Source organism: Mesoplodon bidens, assembly GCF_964165515.1.
Source record: "Mesoplodon bidens genome assembly, chromosome: 20".
Classification (NCBI taxonomy): domain Eukaryota; kingdom Metazoa; phylum Chordata; class Mammalia; order Artiodactyla; family Ziphiidae; genus Mesoplodon; species Mesoplodon bidens.
In genome coordinates, this window is record NC_138181.1 from 24425116 (window position 1) to 24451575 (window position 26460).

The 26460-nt window shown below is 45.1% G+C and overlaps 2 protein-coding genes and 1 long non-coding RNA gene across 3 annotated transcripts in view; 2 read left to right on the top strand and 1 right to left on the bottom strand.

The window, feature by feature from the left end:
- The window catches only part of PDGFRL (platelet derived growth factor receptor like), a 48034-nt gene extending 28758 nt beyond the window's left edge, over positions 1-19276 (top strand). Inside the window, exons 3-6 of the mRNA XM_081220691.1 lie at positions 6891-7042; positions 11263-11556; positions 17061-17200; positions 18686-19276. Of these exons, the coding sequence (XP_081076817.1) occupies positions 6891-7042; positions 11263-11556; positions 17061-17200; positions 18686-18874 (775 nt within the window). The 3' untranslated portion in view covers positions 18875-19276. The remainder of the gene's footprint in view (positions 1-6890; positions 7043-11262; positions 11557-17060; positions 17201-18685) is intronic.
- Positions 19277-21446: 2170 nt separating this feature from the next.
- The window catches only part of MTUS1 (microtubule associated scaffold protein 1), a 156324-nt gene continuing 151310 nt past the window's right edge, over positions 21447-26460 (bottom strand). The window contains 4 exon segments of the mRNA XM_081220690.1: positions 21447-21929; positions 21931-22039; positions 22583-22680; positions 25258-25374. Coding sequence (XP_081076816.1) covers positions 21783-21929; positions 21931-22039; positions 22583-22680; positions 25258-25374 — 471 coding nt within the window. The 3' untranslated portion in view covers positions 21447-21782.
- On the top strand, positions 22047-25251 carry LOC308608060. The gene is made up of 3 exons (XR_014014084.1): positions 22047-22261; positions 22748-22885; positions 23184-25251. It is a non-coding gene; the product is annotated as an uncharacterized lncRNA (long non-coding RNA).

Below are 26460 nucleotides of genomic sequence, written 5' to 3' on the forward strand. Positions count from 1 at the left end.
ATATATATGTGTTAGCATATGGTATTTGTTTTTCTCTTTCTGACCTACTTCACTCTGTATGACAGTCTCTAGGTTTGATTACATCTTTTCACCTTCCTCCTTACCTTTCTGTTTTATGCAATGAAGTCATCACAGAGTCTCCCAAGGCAGAATATCTAGGATCATATAGTTGGGTGGCCCTAGGAAAGTTATTTAAATTGACCTTCAACTACTCCTCCTGGGACTCCAACACTGACTTGGGAAAGTTACCTAACCTCAGTTTGCTCACCTACTGACAATGGGTATAATAATAGTACCGCATAGCACAGGGATATCAGATCGGTGCTTTGTGACCCCCTGGAGGGGTGGGATAGGGAGGGTGGGAGGGAGCGAGATGCAAGAGGGAAGGGATATGGGAACAGATGTATATGTATAACTGATTCACTTTGTTATAAAGCAGAAACTAACATATCATTGTGAGGCAATTATACTCCAATAAAGTTGTAAAAAATAAAATAAAAGAAAAGAATAGCACCTAATTCTCAGGGCTGTTCTGAGGATGAAATCAGTCCAAATGTGCAAAGGGCTTAAAACAGTACTTACCACGTGTTAAGCACTACTTAGGTTTTAATTATGAGTCATAGTTTCATCATCACCGTCCCATGGGATTGAGAAAGAGTGATGTGTACCTTGGGTGCTGTCAGTTATAACGGTAATAACTGGTTGTTTGGCTGCCCTTGTTTCCTTCAACCACTTGCTGAATGGCTAATTGTCCATTTAGATAGAAAATGGGGTATCATGAATAATACTGAGCTAATTTAATCAGATCTTCCAGGTATGAGGAGTTTTTTTGGGGTGTGTGTGTGTGTGACAATATTTAACAAGATTTACAAGCTAGATAGAGGCACCTGTTTCTCAGTCAAAATTCCTTCCATTCATTTCATTTCGGTAGGATGGAAATCCCTGTCCTTTTCATTTACAAACATTCGTAACCCGAGTCTATATGACACTAGGTTAGAAGCTCTATCACTTAGAGTTGGGAGACTTTGGATAAAGTACTTTGTAGGTTTCAGTGTCTTCATCATAAGAGGGGGAAACTAGTACCTCCATCCCAATGTGGTCATGAGGCCCGTCACAGTAACAATGTCTAAAATATATTGAGCTCTTACTCTGTGCCAGGCTCTGATCTAAGTCTTGAGGGAACTTGAAGAGCTTAGCCTAATGCCCTCCATAAGTGTTAGGTGTTATTGTTGTTGTTACTAGGAGTCTGTAGGTGTAGCCTGACTGGAAGGCGTGAGCTCTAGATAAGGAGTCTGAAGGTCATGGTGGAGCTGGGATTTGAATCCTATCAGTGTGGCTCCAAAGTCCATGATCTTATACCTCATGTGACTGCTATGCCTGTCACCCCAGTCCTCTGGCCACCTGCCTTCCAGCCCAACTCTCTTTGTTATGAATTGAACCTGCCTTGGTCTCCTTTCAGGGATCTCCTTCCCTGGAAACACACCCTCTGTTTGGTTCATGTTGAAACTCTCTGTCTTGAAGCTTGTCCTGCTCACCCTCCTTGGAATGCCCAGGGCACTTTGCATGAAGGAACTTGAGAGCAGGGGACTCTTCAGACATCACTGTGTCCCTGCCTCTCTCCTCCGATACTCCCATTTCATTTGCACTAATTGACTATTTATGGAACCAATGAACTGATTATCTTGGAACCCAGGGCTCACCTCCCATGCTTGTCTTATAGAGTCTGGGGGAAGGACAGGAGTGTGGATGACCCCACCATTGTCACCTGGTCACTTCCCCCTGACTTTGGGAGCCATCAGTCCCCTCCTCTGTGCCATCCCATGACACGGTCCCCTCCAGAAAAGAGTAGCCTGGGCTACATACACGACGTTTCCAGCCTCCACCGATGGGGATGGACGCTGTGTATGTAAAGGCCAGGGTAGCCCATTGGAAGACACACATACACACAACTCTAAATTTTGGACAAATACTCTTTGAAACCTGGACTTGTCCATCAGAGTTCACTGTGGGTCAGGTCTGGAAGTGCTGGTTTGGAATAAAAAGGTCTGGGGTGAGCTGATGTGCTGGGGTGTTCAGAGCTGCCTCCAATTAATGTAAATTCTGCTTAACTTTACTTTTTTGGGGGGGCAATTTGTTGCAGCACCTCTATTTTTTTTTTCAGAGTGATTCTCTAGTTTTTTAATTTATTGAAGTATAGTTGATTTACAATGTTGTGTTAATTTCTTCTGTATAGCAAGGTGACTCAGTCGTACATATATATATACATATTCTTTATCATATTCTTTTCCATTATGGTTTATTCCAGGATATTGAATCTAGTTCCCTGTGCTGTACAGTAGGACCTTGTTGTTTATCCATTCTATGTGTAATAGTTTGCATCTGCTCATCCCAAACTCCCAATCCTTCCCTCCCCTACCCACCACCCCCCTTGGCAACCACAAGTCTGTCCTGTATGTCTGTGAGTCTGTTTTTGTTGCAGCACCTTTTTTTTTTTTCAAAGCTCCACTCAAACTTCACATCTTGCACTTCTTCCATCCCCAGGGATTTGTGAAGTAGTTACAGGAGGAGGGAGGGTCTACGGTTGAAGCATCTTGGGACCGGGCTCTGCAGGGCTCAGGAAATCCTCGTCTTCACCTCCTGGTGGAGACTCTACCCCCAGAGGCCTGAGGTCACATCCCAACCCCTTGGGTAGCCTGCTGCTTGGACTATGTGAGCCCATTCGTAGAAATGGACATTTTAAATCCAGGCATTTAAACTGTAATCCTGCTAAATAATTTGTTTCCTGTTTTACATTGTTTGCAGAGACGAGGGGGTGGAAAAATCCAGAAATGGTTTCCAGTGCATTTCCTTCCTTCCACCCCCAATGCTGCTAAAGATACAGCGTGGTGGTAGGGTTAGCCCCAAGTGCCACATTTTTACGTGTGCAGTTTCTTTCCTGGTAGGAATGGCATCTTACAATTTCTATCCCTCCCGGGCTAGTACATGCTGGGCCCACAGAAGGTGCTCAATACATTTATTGATCACTTACTGATTTTGTACCCTGGGGTCTGAGCTCTACAGGGAATGTGGCCGGATGTTATGTTCCACCTGGGAAGACTTTCACCTCCATTTTCTGTCCACCTTTTCATCTTTTATCTGCTGAAATCAAGCTCCATCCTCACAACTGAAATCACTATTTTGGTTGCCAAAGGCTTTCATTCTGCCAGATGAAGTGTGTGTGTCATGAATCTCTCTGAAAGGCATTAACCATCAATTTCTTGAATCTTTTTTTTTTTTTTTTTTTTTTTTTGTGGTGTGCCGGCCTCTCACTGTTGTGGCCTCTCCCGTTGTGGAGCACAGGCTCCGGACGTGCAGGCTCAGCGGCCATGGCTCACGGGCCCAGCCGCTCTGTGGCATGTGGGATCTTCCCGGACCGGGGCACGAACCCATGTCCCCTGCATTGGCAGGCGGACTCTCAACCACTGAGCCACCAGGGAAGCCCTTGAATCCTTCTCCTTGATGATCCCCTTTCCTGATTCTTCTTTCATTGCTGATTCTACTTTTCCTACTCGGCCCCTGATTTGGTTCTAGATTTTGTCCCCAGCCTTCTCTTTCTTCTCCACACTTTTCCTTGTTGAGTTCATTCATTCATTCCTTTAGCTCCTGCTCATACCCACTGTAGACGATTCCCCCAAATAAAAATCTAGAGCTGTTTTACCTCCTCTGTGCCTGGCCTGTATCTCCAATGACACCACACGACACCCACACTTACCTGACCCATGTTTTATCACAAATTCCAAATCTCCAGTAGTGAATCTATTATTCGGTCGCCCCCGTCTCCTTTCTCTTCTCAGCTGTTCCATCTCAGTCAGTTAAAATCTCATTCTTTCCATAGCGTGGAAATACAGGTCAAGTGCTCATTCTTCATGTGTCTTTCTTCCACCTCTTATACCCAGTCGGTCGTAACTCTTCCCCAAGAAAGCAAGCCTTGTATTCACTTCCATTCCCCCACCCAACACCCAGCCTGGCCCCAGTGCTTGCTCTTCACCCCAGTAACGGCCTCTCCCTCTTCCTCCTCCTCCCCCTGCCTCTCCCATGCCTGTTCTCCCCACTCGTACCCTGGCTAAGTGGGCCCAGCGCTTCCCACCTCCCAAACCGAGGGCGGTCCCTCCTGCCTGGTGAGTGAAACGTGTACCCCTCTCGCTGTTCTCAACCACATGCCCTGTGACTCCAACCCCCTCCCTCCATCTCCTTCTGTAATTAATGGATTAAATCTCCCAATCAGCACTGAGTGCCTTCTACCCACCATGCACTGGGGACACGGCAGTGAAATGAGCAGAGCAGGTCCCTCCCAGCCCCCTGGGGCTGTGTTCTCGGAGCCAGCAAGCTCGCTGTCCCTCCGCGCCTGCTGTCCCTCCACCTCCACCTCTCAGAGTCCAGCTTGTCCTGACGCCGCCTCTAGGCTGCCTGAAACCTCTTCCACCCGCAGTGATTAATCCCTTCTCAGAATTCCTACTGCTCTTGCTCTGAGCAGCGCTTTAGTTACACTCTGATCTTTGCATGGATATTAGTTTTAGCTCCCCAGCTGGATTTGTAATATCCTTGAGGGCTACTGGTTTGTTTGTTTGTTTGTTTGTTTTTGCGGTACACGGGCCTCTCACTGTTGTGGCCTCTCCCGTTGTGGAGCACAGGCTCCAGACGCGCAGGCTCAGCGGCCATGGCTCACAAGCACAGCCGCTCCGCGGCATGTGGGATCCTCCGGGACCGGGGCATGAACCCGTGTCCCCTGCATCGGCAGGCGGACTCTCAACCACTGCGCCACCAGGGAAGCCCTGTTTGTTTGTTTTTAATACATTTATTTATTTTTGGCTGCTTTGGGTCTTCGTTGCTGCACGCGGGCTTTCTCTAGTTGCAGCGAGCAGGGGCTACTCTTCGTTGAAATGCGCGGGCTTCTCATTGCAGTGGCTTCTCTTGTTGTGGAGCACGGGCTCTAGGCGCGTGGGCTTCAGTAGTTGTGGCTCGTGGGCTCAGTAGTTGTGGCTTGTGGGCTCTAGAACGCAGGCTCAGTAGTTGTGGCGCACGGGCTTTGTTGCTCCACGGCATGTGCAATCTGCCCGAACCAGGGCTCGAACCCATGTCACCTGCACTGGCAGGCTGATTCTTAACCACTGCGCCACCAGGGAAGTCCTGGGCTACTGGTTTTTATTTGCGGTGCTAGCCATCCCCAATGCTGGGTGTGCATATTTTTCATTGTTGTAGTAGTATTCACAATAACTACTACTAACCTGCAGTTATATGTAATTAAGATATAATTAGGAAAATACAGTGAACCAGGCATGACATGAAGTACTTTGTATGCATTTTATCATCTAATGAATGTGTATTGGGTACATACTTAACTGAGTTAAGGAAGACAGTTTTGTTCAGCTGTTCTCTAGCTGTGGGTCTCAGGGGAGTCCCTTCTGCTCTCTGACGCTCAGTTTCCTCATGTGCAAAATTGGGAACTGGATTCCTGCTTTTTAAGGTTCTTCCCAGTTCCAACACTGATGTTCAGCTTCATTTCAGTCCCCTTGTTTCTAGAGAAACCTTATACTGTGCACAGATTTGTTGCTTAGGGAATATAAAACAAATAGGGCACTATTCGTGCCCGCAAAGTTTTCACCATCCATTGTGATAACAGGAAGCCAGAGGTATCGGAGGGGTGAGAGGGCAGAACCAGTTACATCACTGGGAGAAAGCAGGGGGATGTCTGACTTGGTTCTAATTAGAAGCTTCCTGAAGGAGGAGAGATTTCCGTTCCGTTGAAAGGAGACAGTTGAGGGAGTGGGAGTACAGAGCATCTCCCGGCAGAACGGGTGGGCAAAGCAGCTATTCAGCAGAGACCAGAACAGGCTGTGTTGAAGACCAACCAGCGAGACATTCTGCTGTGTGCTAAATTTAAAGTGGTGACCGCACTGATGTTACTGCGACCTATCCCAGGAGAATCTCGCCTACATCAGAAAAGTATGTGGATCCCAGAGGGGGTTTGAGGTGCATCCTCAGGTTGAAACCATTTATTTTGGCATCCTCACATGCCAAGGCCACGGTGGGGGAGGGCATCCATCCCGAGGATGACACATCTGGGTTCCTAACATAATATAATACAATTAATTACTATGACAATCAGCTAATATTAGTGTTTAATAATAATAAATATTTATCTCTCCTCATTTCAAAAAGGACCTGAAGGGGTTTGCAAATATATTCACATGCAACAAGATAAAAATACAAGAGATTAAAAAATGAGAAATTAAAAGAAGAAATAATAGTGTGAGGCCACAGGAGAAATGCCCCAAAGCTCTAAATACTTGACCAGAGGTGGGCGCATGATAGGGGCTCCGCATCTCAGCAACCAGTGCATTTTTTCCTGAAGGGAAGTTTTTATTTTTAGTAACGTAGCACCTCAAAGATTCCAAGCTTGTATTCAGAGCCTTATTCTTATTGATCAAAGAAGTTTTGCATCCTGGATAGTGCTGTGTGCTTTCATTTCTGTTGACCGCTATTTAAATAAACTCATGAGAAACAAACGCTGAAAGCAAGACGCCTGCCCAAGGCTTTGTGGCTGAACTTGTGTGGCTGCGTTGCAATGCACCAGTGATTTTGCTTAAGGAAACCCCAGTCCTGAGGTTGAAGAGAATGTCTTCTCCTTAGAAAACGTGACTTCCTTCTAGGAAAGGCCTTTCTCTCTGCCTCCCCCATCTACCCCCCACAACACACTTTTCCCCAAATACACTCTTTTATTAGTCAGTGCCATCTGAGAAAGGGCACTCTGCCTGGAGCCGCTGGGGCTTTATCTGCGAGGGTGATGGAGCAGGGAGAGATGGGCGCGAGGCCCCAGTCCCACCGCCACCCGGCTTTGCTCTTGTTAACAGTGTGAAGCAGCATGAGCGCTACGGCCAGCTGACCCTGGTCAACTCCACCGCGGCCGACACGGGTGAATTCAGCTGCTGGGGGCAGCGCTGCAACGGCTACATCTGCAGGAGGGACGAGGCCAAAACAGGCTCCACCTACATCATTTTTACAGGTAAAAGGTTGGCTGCGTTAGTGGAACTCTTCAGACCTCTGGACTTAGTCCATATTAAGGGTTCCCACTGTCTGCTGATTATCAAATAAGTACAGTCAGAGCGCTCACTGTTTGCCAGGCTCTGGGCTCAATGCTTTACATCAATTATTTCATGGAAGTCTCACAAGAACCCTTCAGGGTCAGTACTAATATCATTTTTTTTCCCCAATGGGAAAGTTGAGGCTTAGAGAGATTAAGTAAGTCCTTCAGGTCAGACTGCAAGTAAGTGGCTGAACCAGGATTTGCACCCAGAACTGTCTGGTTCCAGAGTCTGTACCGCATTGTCCAATATTGTAGCCACTAGAATTGTGTGACTTTAAATGTAAATGGGGATTAGTTAAAATTAAAGCTGAAAACTCAGTTCCTCGGTGGCCCTTGCCATGCTTCAAGTGCTCCACTGGCACATGTGGCTGTAGCTGTCCTAATGGATGGTGGGGATAGAGGACCACCCATCATCGCAGAAAGCTCTATTGCACAGCGTTGCTGTAGACTTTGGGTCACTGTGCTCTCAGAATCTCTGATGAGCTCCTTTCTGGAAGCTCCATAGTCATAGGATGCCTGGCTAAAGGCCTCTGCGCGTTTGTCTTTGTGAGTACTATGAGCTGAGGTTTGGGGGCAGTGTTCCCAACGGCTGTAGCCTGTGTGGCTCCAATCCTGATGCCTGAATCCAAGTGAGGTGCCTGAAAATAGGCAGATCTTCTCCCCTGTAGGGTCAGATCTGGGTTTGCCAGGTGGAACTTGCACTTGGAGAAACGGGCCCTGGAGAGTAGCTTGCCAGCCTCCTTCCTCTGCTGAGATCTCTAAATTCTAAAGTTTGGAGGAAGACATTCTCCAACAAGGCTCAGAGGTCAGGAACAGCTTTCTGGAATCTTTCAAATGCTATGCCCTAGCGCTGCTGTTGTCCAAGGCATTTCAGGTGAAGCCAGGAGGCTCTCTTAGTGTCTGGGCAGGGGCTGCCACAGTGACTTAGGTCTACAACTCAGATGACCTTAGGCTCTGGCCATTAACGAATGCTCTAGCAAAGTCTCATACATTCTCCGCTCCTACCCAGAGAGCTCCCCTCTGGCAAGCAGATACACGAGCAGCGTGCTCTGCAACCCTGGAAACACAGGCCTCTCCTTTCATGTCCACAATACCATGAGGAAGTAAGTAGAAACTACTCAGTTATCTGTTTTAGAAATAATAATGCTGATGCTGAGACGCAACGGGGCAAGGTGATCTGTTCCACGTTCCGTGACTTCACGTGGCGGAGTAAAGAGTCAAACTCCGTTTCTCTGATCCAGGATCCAGTGTTCTTACTGCCTTAACCCACTTTTAAGACAAGGTGATGGACAGATTGACAGGCACACATGAGCAGGCATAAATGGTGTTGTCAGAGTTGCTGACAGTTGTTCACGGGCCATCGCTTCTGAGCCTCACTCTGGAATGTGCCACCCAGAAGTGCCCCTGTGCCCTTAGCGGGATACGACACCAGGAAGCAGCAGTGGAAAAGGCAACTAATGAAGACCAGCAGAGCCTGTTGTTCTGGACGAGAACTGATACCGTATTTCAAATTGCAGAATGAGAATTCTTTGCCGTGACTAGCACTGTCATGTCTTCCCCAGATAGTGGTTTTCGGAGCTGAGGTTTTGAACTGAAGACCTCCCTCGAGCAGACCATCTCACTAGGGTCATAGGTTCTCTGAGACCTGGAGGTAGATCCTCTTAACTTACGGAAGCCCTTTGGTGCATCAAAGGAAGGCTGAAAAGAAATCAATACTTATTTCAACCTTCAAGAAACCTGGATCAGGGACGTGACCTAAAGCGTTGTGTCGTTTTCTTATTCCTCAGCACCAGGGGTCCCGTTGGATTTTGGGGATAAGGTTTAGCGATGTGTCTTTTCAGCCATTGGGTGGGTTTGGAAAACCAAGATGGGCTGTTATGGAGGCTATTGGCTCTGGAGTCTTTCAGAACATATGCTTCCCTACCACCCACACAGAGAAACGTCTGGCATTCATTATGTTTTTATGTTTCCTACGGTTTGATTGCAAACACTGTGAAGCTTCTTTTGACTGTGGTTAATTTGTGCAATTTTTGATTAAGCAACTGCCCCATGTTATATTTAATCTGCATCCAGGAGGCTCTCAGAGGGTTTTTTCCCCCCTCTGTAACTTTATATCGAAGTATAATGTATAGAAAGGGAAATACACAAATCATGACTCTACAGCTCAGTGGATGATCCTCAAGGGAACTGTACATATGTAACCACTACCCAGATCAAGGAGGAGGACATTACCAGCAGTAGGGCTTCTTCATCGTAAAAGGCATAGGTTCCAGTTTACAAATGTAGTAAAACCACATTAACAAGCACTTTACCAAATGTGGAGTTTGTTATAATTTGGATTTTAGCTTATAGCCTATTAACTAAGTTTTCTGAGTGGGGGGCATATGTGATCTATAATTTTAAATATAAACTTGAACATACTTTTTTTTGGTAGATGGAATCTACTGATGGCAAATATTTTTTTTATTTTAAAGGAAATTCAGTATTTTTCAAGTTACAATACTCAAATGAATTAATAAAATATTTTATGTAGTACATGCTCACTAAATGTCAAGTGATGAATAAATGAAAATTTGACAGGTTTAATTTATAGATAATTTGTTGACTCATTCATATATTCTTCCTGCAGCCTTGCTTACTCCATTCACTTGGCAAATACGTATTTTTTTCTGTTTGTTAAAGCAACTGGTGTGGTCACTTCTTTCAAAGCATGGATTATAGTACAGGAAGTAAGACCTCATTTTTGTGTTCTGAAGTTCAGATTGTTCACGTCTTCTACTGGCTTTGCTTGTTGGTTCAGATTCCTCCATAAAACCTTAAAACAAAAGTTGTTTCTGAATCTGACAACCATACATTCCTTAAATACGTTTGCTAAAAAGAGATCTTTAATACTCTCTGCTCCAGATTCTCCTCTTTACAGATGGGGATGTTGAAGCACAGAGAGATGAAGTGACACATTCAAGGCCACACAGACTTATTCTGTGTGAACACAGGGGTGTTAGGTACGACGTTGATCAAGGTGCCCTCGCCTAAGCCTGAAGGTCAGTTTATCATGAAGTGGCACAAGTCACCCAGACTGCTGGAAAGTCTTGCAAAAGATGGAGACTCCGTGAGCCGTGATTCCACGTTACAGAAGCTGGCTCTCAGAGCCAGAGAACTCTTGGCCCGTGAAGACATTTGCTATTGTGTCCAGGAATTCTGTCCCCAACCTAAAAAACAAAAAAAATCATACAACTGGGGCACAAAGGCTAGTGAAGAAAGCCAAGAATAATTGTTTCGGGAATATTGTAGGAAAACGCGGGAGACAATTGAATAAATGTTGAGGTGTGATTCAGTTCAAAGATTTCTCTTAGATATTAGCATAATCTCTCACAGAATGATCCAGAAAACAAAGTATTTAATGTGCCGCGCCCAATACAAAAAACAAAACCCCCCAAACCCAATCCAGAGTCCCTTGACTGTCCTGAGGAACGGATGGATAAACCAGTCCTCATTTCTGTAAGATAAAAATGCCATCATCTAGAGCTTAAAGAACATGCAGCGTGATTTCAAAGGGAACAGGAGAAGTGTAAGCAAATGGCTGAAGGTCCCCAGCCCAGTGGCAGCCAAGCAGAGCCCAGAACCTGAGACCAGCGGGTTCCTCATCTGTCCCTGCTTGATTCCCTTTCCATTTGACCTTGCCAGGAACGAGTCCTCTGGGCTGTGAGGACACCAGCACCCTCACTGGGCCCGTCTCAGAGAGGCTCTGCTGAGCCAGGAAATTCCTCCCAACGGGCAGATACTAAGCAAGGGCTGTGGGGCCGACTTCTCTAGACACACAGCAGATTGTTCACAGGTGTTAAAGCTGCTCAACAAGGAAATCGGCCTCCCTCCCTGCTTCCTCAGTGGGACAATCCAATGGGCCTGATTTGGGCTTGAACTAACCCCTATTTTGTTTCCTTTAAGAAGATAGGAAGTAACATCCTTCTTCCAGAAAAGGAAAAGCATTTTTAAAAATAGCCTTTTCAATTCATAAGGACTCCATTATCCGAATATATTGACAATCCACCCTCATCTTTGTGCCCTGAATATAAGAATCCCTTTAAGTGCTCTTACCTTGTTTCTCCAGAATAAATGAGCCTGTGTCTTTCCCTTTGCAGAGAAAGGAGAACTCTTTGTACCTTCTCCCAGTTACTTTGATGTCGTCTACTTGAACCCGGACAGACAGGCTGTGGTTCCTTGTCGAGTGACTGTCCTGTCGGCCAAAGTCACGCTCCACAGGGAGTTCCCGGCCAAGGAGATCCAGGCCAACGGAACAGACATCGTTTACGATATGAAGAGAGGCTTTGTGTATCTGCAACCGCACTCTGACCACCAGGGGGTGGTCTACTGCAAGGCGGAGGCCGGGGGCAAGTCTCAGATCTCTGTCAAGTACCAGCTGCTCTATGCAGAAGGTAAGCCCGCTCCCCGCCAGGGCCGAGACGGGAGTCACTTCCAGCTGGTCAGCATCAGGTTCTGCTGTTCCCAATTATGGAGGGAAATCAGGCACAGAATGCTGTTCTTAAAGGCCCCTCTGCAGCACCGCCATTTCTAGAACGTTCTACCTCCTTGCCCGTGACCCCAACGCAACTCCCTCCTGACTCCCTTCAAGTCCTTGCAGCATTCACTCTGGTCCTGCCTCCGTGTGATTGATCATGGGGATCCCAGATCCCCATGCCATCCTGCCGTACTGTCCAGCCTTGAGCTTCGGGCACACGGTCAGCCAGCGAGCAGCTCTCCTACTGCAGCAGCACACGTCACCTCCCCTCCCTTGACAAGCGGTTCTCTCGGGCCTCCCTCCCCCGACTTGCAGGAGAGAAAGCACCCTCCCCAGCCCTGTGGGGGAGGAGAGGAGGGGGTCCCTCTTCCTGCACTCTGGTCCCTCACTGATGACTGTCCTCCCTCCGAGGAACTCTGACATGAGCCTGGTGAGGGGTCTGTGTGGGGGGCTGGAGGGGTCCTGCTTGGGGACCCTGTGATGGGATGAGTGGCCCCAGAGCTAGCTGCTCTCTGAGATGAGAACTTAGGCTCCTTCATGCCCCTTGTTCTCAGCCGTGAGACTTATTCACAAGGCCACAGTCTCCAACATTCTGCTACCAAATAACCCTCTCAGCCCTCCATTAGCCACCCTCCGCTGCAGCCATCTCTCTCCGCCATCACAGCCAAACTCCCTGAAAGAGCCCTCCCGGCCCCCTCCCCCATGCTCCTCAGCTTTCTCCCCTAAGCTCCACCAAAGCAGTCTTGGCTAAAGGCCCTCCCAGGCCATTAAGTCCAGCAGACAAGTTTCTGTCCCCGTCCTTCTAGATTCTACTTTGCCTACATGAAACCCTCTCTCCCCTGGTCCCATTTTTTTTTTCCTGCTTCCCCCACAGCCTTCTCATTCTGCTTTGCCAGCTCTTTAATTTTTAAAAAAAATTTTTATTGGAGTATAGTTGATTTACAGTGTTGTGTTAGCTTTAGGTGTACAGCAAGATGAATTAGTTATACATATACATATATCCACTCTTTTTAAGATTCTTTTCCCATATAGGCCATTACAGTCTTGAGTAGAGTTCCCTGTGCTATACAGTAGATCCTTATTAGTTATCTGTTTTATATATAGTAGTGTGTATATCTCAATCCCAATCTCCCAATTTATCCCTCCCCCTGCTTTCTCCCCTGGTAACCTTGGGTTTGTTTTTCACATCTATGATTCTGTTTCTGTTTTGTAAATAAGTTCATTTGTACCGAGTTTTTAGATTCCACATATAAGCAATATCATATGATATTTGTCTTTCTGTGTCTGACTTACTTCACTCAGTATGACAATCTCTAGTTCGATCCATGTTGCTGTAAATGGCATTACTTCATTCTTTTTAATGGCTGAGTAATATTCCATTATATATATATATATATGTATCACATCTCTTTATCCATTCTTCTGTCGATGGACACTTATGTTGCTTCCATGTCTTGGCTATTGTAAATAGTGCTGCAGTGAACATCGGGGTGTGTATCTTTTTGAATTATGGTTTTCTCTGGATATGTGCCCAGAAGTGCAATTGCTGGGTCATACAGTAGTAGGTCTATAGTTTTTTAAGGAACCTCCATACTGTTCTCCATAGTGGTTGTACCAACTTACATTCCCACCAACTGTGTAGGAGGGTTTCCATTTCTCCACACCCTCTCCAGCATTTATTGTTTGTAGATTTTTTGATGATGGCCATTCTGACTGGTGTGAGGTTGATACCTCATGGTAGTTTTGATTTGCATTTCTCTGATAATTAGTGATGTTGAGCATCTTTTTATGTGCTTTTTGGCCATCAGAATGTCTTCTTTGGAGAAATGTCTACTTAGATCTTCTGACCATTTTTTGATTGGCTTCTTTGTTTTTTGATATTGAGCTGCATGAGCTGTTTGTATATTTTGGAGATTAATCCCTTATTGGTCGATTCATTTACAAATATTTTCTCCCATTCTGTGGGTTGTTTTTCATTTGGTTTATGGTTTCCTTTGCTGTGCAAAAGCTTTTAAGTTTCATTAGGTCCCATTTATTTTTGTTTTTATTTTATTTTATTTATTTATTTTTTTTTCCTGCGGTATGTGGGCCTCTCACTGTTGTGGCCTCTCCCGTTGCGGAGCACAGGCTCCGGATGCGCAGGCTCAGCGGCCATGGCTCACGGGCCCAGCCGCTCCGCGGCATATGGGATCCTCCCGGACCGGGGCACGAACCCGTATCCCCTGCATCGGCAGGCGGACTCTCAACCACTGCGCCACCAGGGAGGCCCTGTTTTTATTTTTATTACTCTAGGAGGTGAATCAGAAAAGATCTTGCTGTGATTTATGTGAGAGAGTGTTCTGCCTGTGCTCTCTTCTAAGAGTTATATAGTATCTGGCCTTACATTTAAGTCTTTAATCCATTTTGAGTTTATTTTTGTGTACGGTGTTAGGGAGTGGTCTAATTTTACTCTCTTACACGTAACTGTCCAGTTTTCCCAGCACCACTTATTGAAGAGACTGTCTTTTCTCCATTGTGTATTCTTGCCTCCTTTGTCATAGATTAGGTTACCATAGGTGCTTGGGTTTATCTCTGGACCTTCTATCCTGTTCCATTGATCTATATTTCTGTTTTTTGTGCCAGTACCATATTGTTTTGATTACTGTAGCTTTGTATAGTCTGAAGTCAGGGAGCCTGATTCCTCCAGCTCCATTTTTCTTTCTCAAGATTGCTTTGGTTTTTTGGGGTCTTTTGTGTTTCCATGCAAACTGTAAAATTTTTTTTGTTGTAATTCTGTGAAAAATGCCATTGGTAATTTGATAGGGATGGCACTGAATCTGTAGATTGCTTTGGGTAGTATAGTCATTTTGACAATGACATGGTATATCTCTCCATCTGTTTGTGTCATCTTTGATTTCTTTCATCAGCATCTTACAGTTTTTTTTTTTTTTTTTTTTTTTTTTGCGGTACGTGGGCCTCTCACTGTTGTGGCCTCTCCCGTTGTGGAGCACAGGCTCCGGATGCGCAGGCTCAGCGGCCATGGCTCATGGGCCCAGCCGCTCCATGACATGTGGGATCCTCCCGGACTGGGGCACGAACCCACGTGCCCTACATTGACAGGCAGACTCTCAACCACTGCACCACCAGGGAAGCCCCAATCTTACAGTTTTTTTGAGTACAGGTCTTTGGCCTCCTTAGGTAGGTTTATTCCTAGGTATTTTATTCTTTTTGATGTGATGGTAAATGGGATTGTTTCCTTAATTTCTCTTTCTGATCTTTCATTGTTAGTATATAGGAAAGCAAGAGCTTTCTGTGTATTAAATTTTGTACCCTGGAACTTTACCAGATTCACTGATGAGCTCTAGTAGTTTTCTGGCAGTGTCTTTAGGATTTTCTGCATATAGTATCATGTCATCTGAGAACAGTGATAGTTTTACTTCTTCTTTTCCAATTTGGATTCCTTTTATTTCTTTTTCTTCTCTGATTGCCATGGCTAGCACTTCCAAAACTATGCTGAATAAATGTGGCAAGAGTGGACATCCTTGTCTTGTACCTGATCTTAGAGGAAATGCTTTCAGCTTTTCACTGTTGAGAATGATGTTAGGTGTGGGTTTGTCATATATGGCCTTTATTATGTTGAGGTAAGTTCCCTCTATGCCCACTTTTTGGAGAGTTTATCATAAATGGGTGTTGAATTTTACCAAAAGCTTTTTCTGCATCTGTTGAGATGATCATATGGTTTTTACTCTTCAGTTTGTTAATGTGGTGTATCATATCACATTGATTGCTTTGCATATATTGAAGAATCCTCACATCCCTGGGATAAATCCCACTTGATCATGGTGTATGATCCTCTTAATGTGTTGTTGGGTTCTGTTTGCTAGTATCGTGTTGAGAATTTTTGCATCTATGTTCATCAGTGATATTGGCCTGTAATTTTCTTTTTTTATGGTATCTTTGTCTGGTTTTGGTACCAGGGTGATGGTGGCCTCATAGAATGAGCTGGCTCTCCCAGGTTTTAAATGTTGGAGTTCCCCAAGGCACCTTCTTTGTCTGTCCTCATCCTCTTCCTGGATGATCTCAACCATAGCCATGCTCTGCTGCGTATCTATTCACTAATCACTCCCAGGGGATTGTATGTGGCCCAGATCTGGGAGTGCCAGCTTCATGTATCCAGTTCTCTCCCTAACATCTGTGCTGAGATGCTTCACAGGCCCTTCCCTGGACTCTGGGCCTTCCTCCCAGGTCTGGTTCTCCAGCTTTCCTCCTCCCAGTGATGGCACTGCAGTTCCAGGGTGCAGGAGCCCCAAACACTTCCGGCCCCTCCCAGTTCTTTTGACTTATTCCATCAAATCTCCCAAATTCTGCTGTTTCTCTCCATCCTACTGCAAAGAGTTCAACTATCATCATCTCTTCCTTGGGCCCATATGAATACCTTTCCAACTGCTCTCTTCTGTGCCCATGCTTTCTCCATCTTCCACACTGTAGCTGATTTTAGCTCCAGTTAAAACCATTCAGTGGGTTTCTGCTTTTCCTAGAACCAAAGTCAGAATCTTCCACGTGGCCTGAAAGGTCTTCTTGCATGGCCGGCCTCTGCCCTCTCCCAGGCTTCCCCCACCTCCCCTCCGGGCCTGTCTGCTGGTGCCTCCCCTTTTTCCTTCAGATTTTAGTTCAAACGTCCCTTAAGGAAGGCTTTCCTGCTTCTCAGACCATCCTGAACCTCCCCAGCACTCTGGGCTTCTTCAACTTCTTCCCACAACTCAGGTTCTAAACCAACCACACAGTGACCTGCTGAGTGTCTGCCTCTCCCACTAGAATAGAGGCCCCGGGGCTCAGAGACCACGTCTGTCTGGTTCGGGGCCATAGCCTCCACTCCCAGCACGTTGCCTTGCTCAAGGCTGCTGTCAAACTTACTCGAGTGGACTGAGCCTAATGAAGAATTTTGTCTCTGAAATGCTGTGAAGTAGAAACATCAGGCGCCCTTCCTACAAATGTCTCTCCCTTTGGTAGATTCAGACTCTCTCCTCTACTTCCTGCGGCCGCACACCTGTCCACCTTCAGCCGTCAGTGGCTCTCCCTCCAGGCTGCCTTCTCTTCCTTCTGCTTGCTCCGCCCCCAGTCCCCTTCTTCTCCCTCTACCTTTTTATTCCCTTCACGTGAGCTGCTGGCAGGCCTTCTGGGCTCTTCTCCTCGTCACAAGTGTAATGCCTGGACCTGGGGACTTCTGGATGACCACCCCGTTCTGGACCACCACGGTAGAGAGAGAGGAGGTGTCAGAGGAAACCAGAGGTGGTGGAGAGGGTAGGCCCGATGCCAGGTGGGGAGCTGAAGAAAGACAGGAATGTTCCATGCCTGCCCAAAGAAGAGAACACGTCTGTTGGTCTGTCTCTGCCATGGCCCATGGATTTCACCTCACATCCCCCGTCCCCTGCTCACTTCCAGTTCCCAGTGGTCCTCCGTCAACAACCATCTCGGCATCTGCAAACAAAGTGAAGGGTGGGGATGACATCAGCGTCCTCTGCACGGTCCTCGGGGAGCCGGATGTGGAGGTGGAATTCAGGTGGATCTACCCAGGGCAGAAGGTAAGCATACCCCGGCCTCAGCCAGCTGCCTTACTTGTTTTGTTCCCTACCCACCCCCAACTCACTGATATGGACTATAACTTAAAGACGTATGAGAGACGTGTGCAGCTACGGTAGGGCTAAGGCTCGCTTGTTTCCTCCTAAGATGTTTCAGTATATTTACAAATGGCTTTTATGAATGGACAGGAAAAAAGTGACTGGGTTCCATTAGGCAATTCAGTCAATGTACTCTCTTCATGTTATTTTTCTTCTCATGACCCTTAAGGAAGGGGACGGGGCATGAACAGGAAAGGAGGCCTCCTTCCTTCACCTGCAACCTCAACCTTCAATCTTAATTCTGGGTCGACTGGAGGCCAATCTAACCTCCTTCTGGAATCCTTCAGTATTCTCTCCTATAAAAGCTGGGCCCCAGGGCAACGAGCTCTAAGTAGACAACCACCAAGTTGGCATATAAATCCAGGCCTTCAAAAAGGCGCTGTGAGGCCGAGATCATTTTAAAATAGACTTCCCATAAAAACAACTCCAGCACATGTAGCCTCTGGGCCTGTTCTGCTCACAAAAATAAACAGCTTTGCTACCAACATGGAATAATCCCTTTGTTGCCAGAAGAGATTTGGCCTCCTAAAATGTACTCACTCGGTAGCCAATACACTTCTGGTTTAAGGGCTGTGATTGGTGGAAAATAACTCCCCCTGGAGAATGGTACTTTTCTAGTACTAGGTACTTGTTTTTAAAAAGTGTTGTTCCATTTAGAAGACATTAATAATTTTCATTAGAGGTGGAGCTTTTTTTTACTTTGCTAATTATTAGCAGAAAGGGTATTAATTTAGTAATACTATAAAATTACAATTATGTTAAACTAATCCAGAAAACACTACTTATCACCAAAGTTGGAAGAAGCATCTCAAAAGTGACCATCTCACTTTCTAGAAATACGAAGTTAAGTCACCTAGGGTATCACGTTATCCATCCTCGGTACAACTTCTCTCCCACTGTAGTCCTGTGGCACATTTGACTAATCTGACGTCTCCCTCTCCCAGTCTGAACAATGAGGGGCTCGTATTCATTTATACGGTGAGTGCTTCGGGCTTCTTTTTGACTTTAAGTTCTGTGAATAAGAACCACTGCGCGAAGGGGTGAACGTGGGGAGTGTCAACAGGAGAGCAGTGGAAAATTTTATCTGTATTCTTATGCCTCATACCAGTCCCACATTCTTGGAGTTCCAAAAGAATAAAATTTATATTAAGTAGAAACATTGATGAAAAGGGCAGAAAGAGAAAGCCAAACAGCATAATGAAATCCAAGACTGCTTGGAAAAAATGCAGCCTAAACTGACTAGACAGTGTTGAACTGCGCATACCAAATAGTCTTTTAGGAGCATGTGTTTTGCACTTTGAAAGGGATACCCAACAGCGGAGGATGAATGTGAGCTGTTTACAGCAGCTTGTGGTTTGCGCTTCAGCCCGGGTGGGTGTCGTTCAACAGGATGAAAGGCCCGTGACGATTCAAGACAGTTGGCGGCTGATCCACAGAGGACGGGGCCACACCACGAGGCTCTCCCAGAGCATCCTGATCGTTGAAGATTTTGAGATGGTTGACGCAGGTTATTACATTTGCACCGCTCAGAATCTCCGAGGACAGACCTCAGTAGCTACCACTGTGGAGCTTTCCTGACTTGGAAGATGAAGTATAAATGAATTGATGGAAAGCCCACTTGTGTACACAACCAGCTCCAGGGTTCCTTTGACCAGTGCTTTGCCAGAGGCTGATGTCAAGCGCCAAACCCCAGGCCCTGCCTTGTGAGTCAGACCCAGACTTCCAAACTAAAAGGAAGTCACCGGTCTAATTATAGAAGTGTTAATTCTAACAGAAAGCATGTATTCTGACTGCTGACCTACGTATATGGGTTTCTAGTGTTTATACTAAGAAGGCATATATGTAAACAACTTTATATAATCATTTCTATTAAACGAGCAAGTTTTTGTAAAAAACAAAAAATGGGCTAAGTGCTCGTTTTTTAAGTTGGCTTGAAGTACATCCAGAAGGATTTTTGGGGCAGCAATGTCTGAGTCAATACCAAATATTCTCTTTGATATAACCACAAAATATGAGAATCTAAAAACGGAGTAATATATAGTTCAACTATACATGAACTATTGTATGATATGAAGGTATCAAAAAATATGTAAACTTTTTAACCTCTGCACTCAAAAGTACTAGTTCTAGATTAGACATTCTATAAGAACCACAGCATGTGTTTTTAAAAGTTTAACTTTTGATATAAAATAGATGCACAGATCAAGGAAGATTCAACTTCGTTTAGGTTTTTTTTTTTTTTACCATCTTCAAAAATATTTAGACTGTAGCTGTTCCAATTTTCTTACCTTATACGGCAGAATTTATTATTAAAACCAGTAAAAGTTTATTTCTCAAATACACATAGCTTTGAATTTAGAAAAGAAAAGCTCTAAGTCTAGCTCTGTGAGCCAAATTTCAGCCCATGACCAATTTTGTGGTTGCACTGGAAATTCCTGGGAAATAGGTTAAGGAGACACGATGTCAATTCCTATGCTGCTATAAACTGGGTAACACTTTGGAGGGTGAAGTATGTCAGAGGATGCAATTCTTCTATTGAATATTCCAGCATTATTTATTTGATCAAAGTAAAATACTTTCCATCACTACAAACTGAGCACAACTAGTTGTTTACACATCCGTATTTTTATGATGTGTCAACATTTTGCATCCTTAGTGATAAGGTTTGGTTTGAAGATAATTTTACAGTTCTGTGTTTTGTTTCCTATCTTCTCTCCTGTTGTCTCCCATTCTCTGAAGACATTTTATATTAACTGTGTAAGGATCATTTCCCCAGACACCTAAATGGCATGGAGCACAGCAGGGAACAGCATGAGATTTACCATGTGCAGGGAATGGATGGCAAACCCAACTTTGGCTAAGGACACTGAGAACAACTTGGAAAGGTGAGCAGAGAGATTCCAGGAGGTGGCAGTGAACCTACGTTCCCATTTACCAGAAACAAACATGGAAGGTTACACACATAATCAATGGTTGGAGGTTAAAAACTTCAGACACAAGCACTAGTAAAACAAAAACAAAACATGCATCATGAATATCAATCTGCTTTGTAGCGTATATGTAAATGTCAACTCAAAGGTCCACCTCTAGTAGCCTGAATCTGTTCTTACTATAGCGCTTATTTGTACAGCCATCGAAAATCAGTAATGCTGATTAGTAAGTACTGACAGCAGCAGCTTGATACACGCAGGGAGACAGAAAAGCGCCAGTTCTTCCTTCCACCTGCCCCGAGGACAGGACTCCTCAAAGGTACGTGGAAGTTTAGCATTATCTCCAGAGACTGTTTTGTTCTATTATCAAGGTGCTCCTGTTCATCCATAAGCATGGAGTCCTATCTTTCTTAGTTCTGCTATAGCCAATGACTCTTTTTCATTCTTTAATCTCTCCAGGATTTCCCAAAATGTATACTATCGATCGGATCCAGGCCTTGGTCTATTTGGAAAGTGGTTCAGCACCGTGAAGATGAGCTGGCTCTGGAAAAGCATATTCCTTGTCCCAGAGAAAAAGTAGGAAGGAGGTAGAAGGTTTGCTTTTGTGGCTCTGGATGGGGGAGAAAGGAGAGGGGGGGGGAATGGGGATAGTGGGAGAGAAGCAGCCAGTTGAAATCACTGAGCATAGCTCAGATCAAGATAAAAATAAGGCAGAAAGCAATCCACTGGTACTGCCCTTTCTTTATACACATTTTTTAAAGCAACGTTAGGGGTCTACATTTTTTCATAGCCTGAGAAAATGGATTGTAGTATTTTACGTCCACATGGGTAAGTTTAAAAAATCTAGCTAGTTTCAACTGACATGGCTGAACACTGAAAGGCTGCCAACAAGTTACTCCAAAAGGATGCAAAGCATGAACAGACGTGGGCAAGTCAGAGCTCTTTCTGTCTCTCCCTCTCCCCCGACCATGGCAAAGGGCTGAGCGGGGTTGGTGGTAAAGAATTCTAGTTCTAGCAACTACTGCTCGCTCTTCTATGGCTTTTGCAGAGATGCATACATTGACTATTATTTGATTAGCACATCTCCAGACAGACTCAGCAAAGGAGGCAGCATGAGACACGTGACACTCGGTTACATCCACTTCATCCACACCATCCACACATCCCCAGTCAGACCAAAACGTAAATCACAAGAAGGTGTCTGTGGTGAAGAACGTTACAAAGGTTATATAAATCTTTATCTTAACAGGCCCCTGAGAGTTTTCCCCTTTATGCGTAGGTGAAAAAGGCAGCGAACAAGATCTTCTCGTTCCGTAAGTGCTTTGTGCAACAGCGTCCATGTAGATCCATTTGACAGCATCGTTTAGGGAGGAGTCTCCTGGACCGAGTCGGAAGCCTTCCTCCAGAGTTCTGGTCTTGTCTGGAAGGGGCCGGTTCGGGCCATGACTTTCCAGTTCTAGGGCAGGCTGTGCAAAGGTGGCTCCAGCCCCCACCCCACCCCCCCACCCTCCACCCCTCCCACCCCACCCCCCCACCCCCCCACGATTGTGGGTGGGTCAGTGCTGCAGAAACGCAGTCTGTCTCCGGCTCCCAGGAAGGTCATCTGGGTGAGATGCTGGGGCTGGGGAAGGAACCGGAGTTCCGTGGCGACTGGAAGGGGATGGCAGGTGACGTGGGGGACCTCTTGGGGCTGCACAGGTCCCCGTTGTGCAGCTTCCACAGCAGCTCCTCATTCTCCATGGAGAGGCGCTTGTTGACTTTGGACTCCTTCTCCAGAGACTCCTGCAAGACGGCCTGCTCCGTGGAAAGTTGCCTGAAAGACAAAAAAAACCCCAGAAATCCTGTGACTCTGAATTGCTTTTTTCTTTTTTTAAAGGTTGAAAAAAAATCTTACTATTTTAAATTTGAGAGCCCCAAATGATCTCTTTGGAATAAAAGGAGCTACTGTGTGTGGGTACTGGGCTGGCAGAGAAACCCGGGAAGTGTGACCTAGAGCCAAAGAAAAAGCTGCACTTTGGGGCAATTTCATAGTAGGGTGAGTGACGCTCCCACAGCCATGCTGCATGTCTTAAGACCCTCGTACGTGTGGGGCTGTTTCCTGTTTGGTCTTGTGGTGTTCTTTCTCTGAAAGGGAAGGGAAGGCTTGCCCGCTGAGGACTCCGCCTTTGGTCCAGGCCCCTGTGGTAAAGGCACTAAATGCTACAATTGCATTTTTCCAGATAGAAATCAGAACCTCATTAACTACCCGCTTCTGTTGCATTTCCAGGAGGGGCGTGAGTGGAGTGTGGTGAGAAAGTAACACTCGATGTTAGAGGAAGGGAGGAGCTTCGGGAAAATAGGACAGTTTTATTTTTACCTTGAAATTGCCATGTGCTTGTCCATCCGAGCTTTTAATTCTTCATTCTCCTGCTGGAATCGCTTCAGTTTGTCCACCAGTGCTGTGTTGTTGTCCACCTTGGTGTCAACAAGAGTACCAACATTTATACATTAAAAATTACATAAAGCCCCTTATTTCCCTAAGGTACCTTCCTGACACCAGCACACACTGGAGAGATTTAATTCGGGAAAGTTTAACAGTATGTTGACTGTCTCTACACTGACGCACTGCAAAAAGAATCTATTGCAGCAAAATGGAGCACGTGGATATTACTTTTTAAAGGTATGCCAGGTCACTTGAAAATGGACCAACCCAGGGGGTTAGTGATGTGTTCAAGTTCACATTGTTTTAGAATTCCCAAGAATTGGTGCCCTGCCTTTTGGCAACCCTTGGGGGCTGTGCTTCTTTCAGTTTCAAGGTGATAAACACTGGCTGCCTAGTGGCTGTTTTCTTTATCAGAGGCACTACAGCTTCTTATGGTAAATTCTGAAAGAAAAAAAAAAATCCCACATTTGATGAAAATTCAGTTCGTGGCAATGTTTAATATGACTCTAATCATGGTCTCCCGGTTACTCTTCAGCATTTACCTCCGTGTGGTCACATAAAGCGATCCACAAAGCTCTATAGAGCCTTAAAATAAACAAGTGACACTACAGAAAGCGTTCCTCCTTAGTTGAACTAAAGATACGTTTGTTTGCCTATGGATTGCCCAGACTAAACTTTCAAGAAAAACAAACTGATCAGTTGAGAGACTGAAGGATAAAAGCCCAGAAGACATTGAATCAGTTAACACGATGAATTGCCAGTTACATCCCTGCTTACTTTCTAAAGGTAAGATTTTTATTACTTGCTCCGAGGCGACATCACAGCTCTGTAAGAATTCATTCTAAGTCCCTGTCACTGCTGCCCGTGACTAAGCTACTCTCACTCTGGCTCTTAGTTTGCAGTCCTACTGTTCTTAACATCTTATTTTCCAGAAAAAGCTTAGGACAAGCCAACCAAGTGAAATATCCAAAAAAAAAAATGTGACTAGCGTGTAAGAAAAAGGGGGCATTGGAATTTCCAGGCAGTATAAAGGAATTCAAGATAAAAACATGAGGTGGGAAAATCTGGAATTAAAGACTGTGGGTAGGAATTAGCCTTAAAATATTAATCTCATCCAATTCCTCATTTTACTGGAGAGGAAACTAGCCCTGGAATTTCGCTCTTAGAGCTAATTATCAGCAGAGCTAGTTTTTACACTGAGAAAGCCTCCTTGCTTTCTAAGTGTCTTATTTTCAATAAAGGTCCGGAGCTTACAAATAAGGTAACAGTGAGTTTACCTGTCATCGTATTAACCCCTTCTTCTGCATATACACCATGCCATACTGACTAATCTCTTGGGCATGGCAAGGGACAGAAATACTTGTGGATCAACAAAGATCAAGACATATGAGTAACTTTACAGTGGAGTCTGTTCTTACTGCACATGATGGTTTGAAGAGTTTTGATGTATGCATGGCATATGGGGCAAGCAATTATTAACAGGATTATCTGAGTCATTGTTGATGGCCACAGTGGCAGTCATGAGACCTGATATAACACAATGACCTTTGGCAGGAACTGGTGTATATACGAGGTTGGGCCCATTGACAGACCATGAGTTCTTTCCTTCCTTTACAAAAACAAAACTTCCTCGTCATTCCAAGTGCCCATCTATCCACATGGGGGCTTAGCTCTTACCTCCCTTGATAGGCAATTGTCTCTAGAAGAAAACCAAACACCAAAAACCAAACAAACAGACTAATGATGAGTGACTTCCATGCTCCCTACTGTCCAGGGCTGGTTTGGGTTTGAACTGAGGTATTTACTCAACACTGAGTTGCCCATAATTAGGGGGAGAAGGGACAAAGCAGTGCGAGGGGTCCGGCACGGTCCACAGTGGTGTACAAAGTACAGCACTGGCTGAGAACACCTGTGCTGCCGCGGCAAACCCTGCAGGCTTGGCTAGACTCCTGGGTCTTAGCAGTCGTGTTCCAGGGCTGGACCAAGGCTCATGCAGCACGGGGCTTGCTGCTCACACACGCAGTCCTGGATGGACTCATCACAGGCTAACATCTGCTAACGTCAGTTCTGTCCTAGAGGCTGTGAACTAAACTTTATTCATATTTTGCATAGTGCTGGCTACTTGTACAACCAGATTAATTTTATAAAAGGGCAATTCTTTTATCACAGTCTAATTCACACGAAGCAAGATGAAGAATTTAGATAGCAAGGTTCAATTGCTCTGATGGAATTAATTTATGTACTCAACAGGTTTGAGCAAAAGAAACCCACCCAGAGGTGGTGGTATATTAAAGGACAGCTTTTACATTATTTAAAAATTCTTCTTATGCAGGTGGATATTCCCAGACCACTGAAACGGGAGACACTTGCGTGTTGTCATTTTTCTAAACACTGAATGCTACCTTTTACATGTTCCTTGAAAAAAATGTTCTAGAAGGTAGCAATGAATAAGCCTTAAGCTGACATGGAAAAGAAAATTTAACCTCTTCTACCTCTCCTATGTTTCCTATCTTTAAATAGCAATGAAGACAATTCCACAGGTCTAGTTCAGAGGCCAGTTCCTGTGCCTCAGATATTTTACCCCGTTTAAGGTTCTGAATGAAATGTACCAGTTTCTCCATTTTCATTAACTTGATGTCCTGTTGGTGCAGCTTCTCATTCTTGATCTCTAAAACAGCTTTCAGGCTTTCTAACTCTTGCTCCAGATACATAATCTGAGGGTTTTTCTGGAAAACACACAGCGGGATATGGCTGTGACTGATCATTTAACACAATCTCATGGTTCAAACTCTTAATATAAAGACATTTGATTAGATTTAGAAACTAAACAAGTAGCAAGAGACATCAACCTTCTTACGGCAGTTTCAAAGAAAGGTGAAAAGAAGGGTTAAGACATCTTTAACTTCAAAGTCTTTGGTCTTATAAAACATTTCACGTTTGAAAACAAACATTTCACTCACATGTCAGTAACTTAATATGGAAAAAATATTGGTAGCACCAAATATTTTATTGGAAGTAAGATAAAAACCACAGCTTACAATACAAAACAAAACTCTGGCTAGAGAGTACACAATTCCAAGTCCTGGCCAGGTGTTTTGGGGGGAGAAAGGGAACAATAATTCTCTGTATCCAAAGTCAGTAACTCATGAGGAATGAACGGGCAGTGTGTTTATTGGGCTCTCTGGAAAACAAGAGGAATGGCAATCACGTTCTGAGTCTTTTGGACGTTCGCTATGACGGGACTAGGTTGGCCTGGCCATACTTCTAGAGCAGGATTAACACCCCATCATTTTGTGACACCCGAACACCTACATGGCACAGAGCACGTGCACTACGAAAATTCTATGCAAGATAAACACTATGTAAGGGGAGCTCATCCGCTGAGAGCACGAGACCAGGGTGGGTTCCCCAACTCCTTGTTTTAATTATTGAAATTCAAGTGAACCTTCCAAAATGCACGACACAAGTTAAAGGCACACAATCTATTGATCTGGTGTTCAGCGAGGGAATTTCTCAGACAAGAGTCAGTGGTGTCGATCATCAAAACTAGCCTCCTGGACAGTGGTTAACGCTCTGGAGCAACCCTTAGGGAGAATCAGGGAAGGTGCCCTTGGGGATCACTTAAACCCCTCACTTCGCAGAAGGAGACAGAATTGCACAGCTCAAGCGACCTACCTGCTCAGGGCCCGAAAGTGCTGGGGTGGGGACCAACCCCCGATCCTCAACTCCAGGGCTCTTCCAGAAACTTCCTACATTTCATATACTGTTACATTTTTCCACATGATTTTTTTAAACCATAAAGAGAGCAAATC